A 605-nucleotide genomic window follows, 5' to 3' on the forward strand; every position below is an offset into this window, starting at 1 on the left:
CAAAAAAACAAAAACAAACTTGTATCAATTAATTAGCAGCATTTTAAAACTATTCTCTCCAGTCTATCATCTTCAAGTACGATCTATACACTCCAAATCATTCAAAATTATCCTACAACTATTATACATAAAGTCTGTAGTTGCACTCAAAGAATATCTTGCTTCTCACTCACAAAGGCAAGAAAATATGTAAAACGCAACGAGAATCCGAATGAACATCTTTACTCAGTGAAATATCCCCCAGAAGGTAAAAACGTGCCAAAAAATAGAAAAGGGTGCTTCTGTGTTGTTTCCATACTACACTAAAAGGTTCCTTTACACATCCTCAAGACCTTAACAGTAACGCCACAGTACCTTCAAGTTGACCTCTCAGCGTCTTTATCTCATCCTGGAGTCGCCGGAGAAGAGCATCCTTCGGGTCCTCATTAATCTTGGCTTTGTTACAGATGTTCTTTGCTCGATTGGCGTAGCGCAAGGTGCTGATCGTCTCGTCATAGTTGTAACTGGCTGGTCCTATATTTGCACACTATGCACACAGAAAATATCACAAACTTTAACTTTCATTTAATCAATTTATAACTAGGTTCTATTCTTGATGTATAACT

At 37.2% G+C, this 605-nt stretch overlaps 1 protein-coding gene across 1 annotated transcript in view; it reads right to left on the bottom strand.

The window, feature by feature from the left end:
* The window catches only part of LOC119593004 (kinesin-like protein KIF3A), a gene marked incomplete in the record, with an annotated part of 23,998 nt that overhangs the window by 15,248 nt on the left and 8,145 nt on the right, over nt 1–605 (bottom strand). The window contains 1 exon segment of the mRNA XM_037941894.1: nt 355–526. Within this exon segment, the coding sequence (XP_037797822.1) occupies nt 355–526 (172 nt within the window).

Source organism: Penaeus monodon, chromosome 31 (genome assembly GCF_015228065.2).
Source record: "Penaeus monodon isolate SGIC_2016 chromosome 31, NSTDA_Pmon_1, whole genome shotgun sequence".
Classification (NCBI taxonomy): Eukaryota; Metazoa; Arthropoda; class Malacostraca; order Decapoda; family Penaeidae; genus Penaeus; species Penaeus monodon.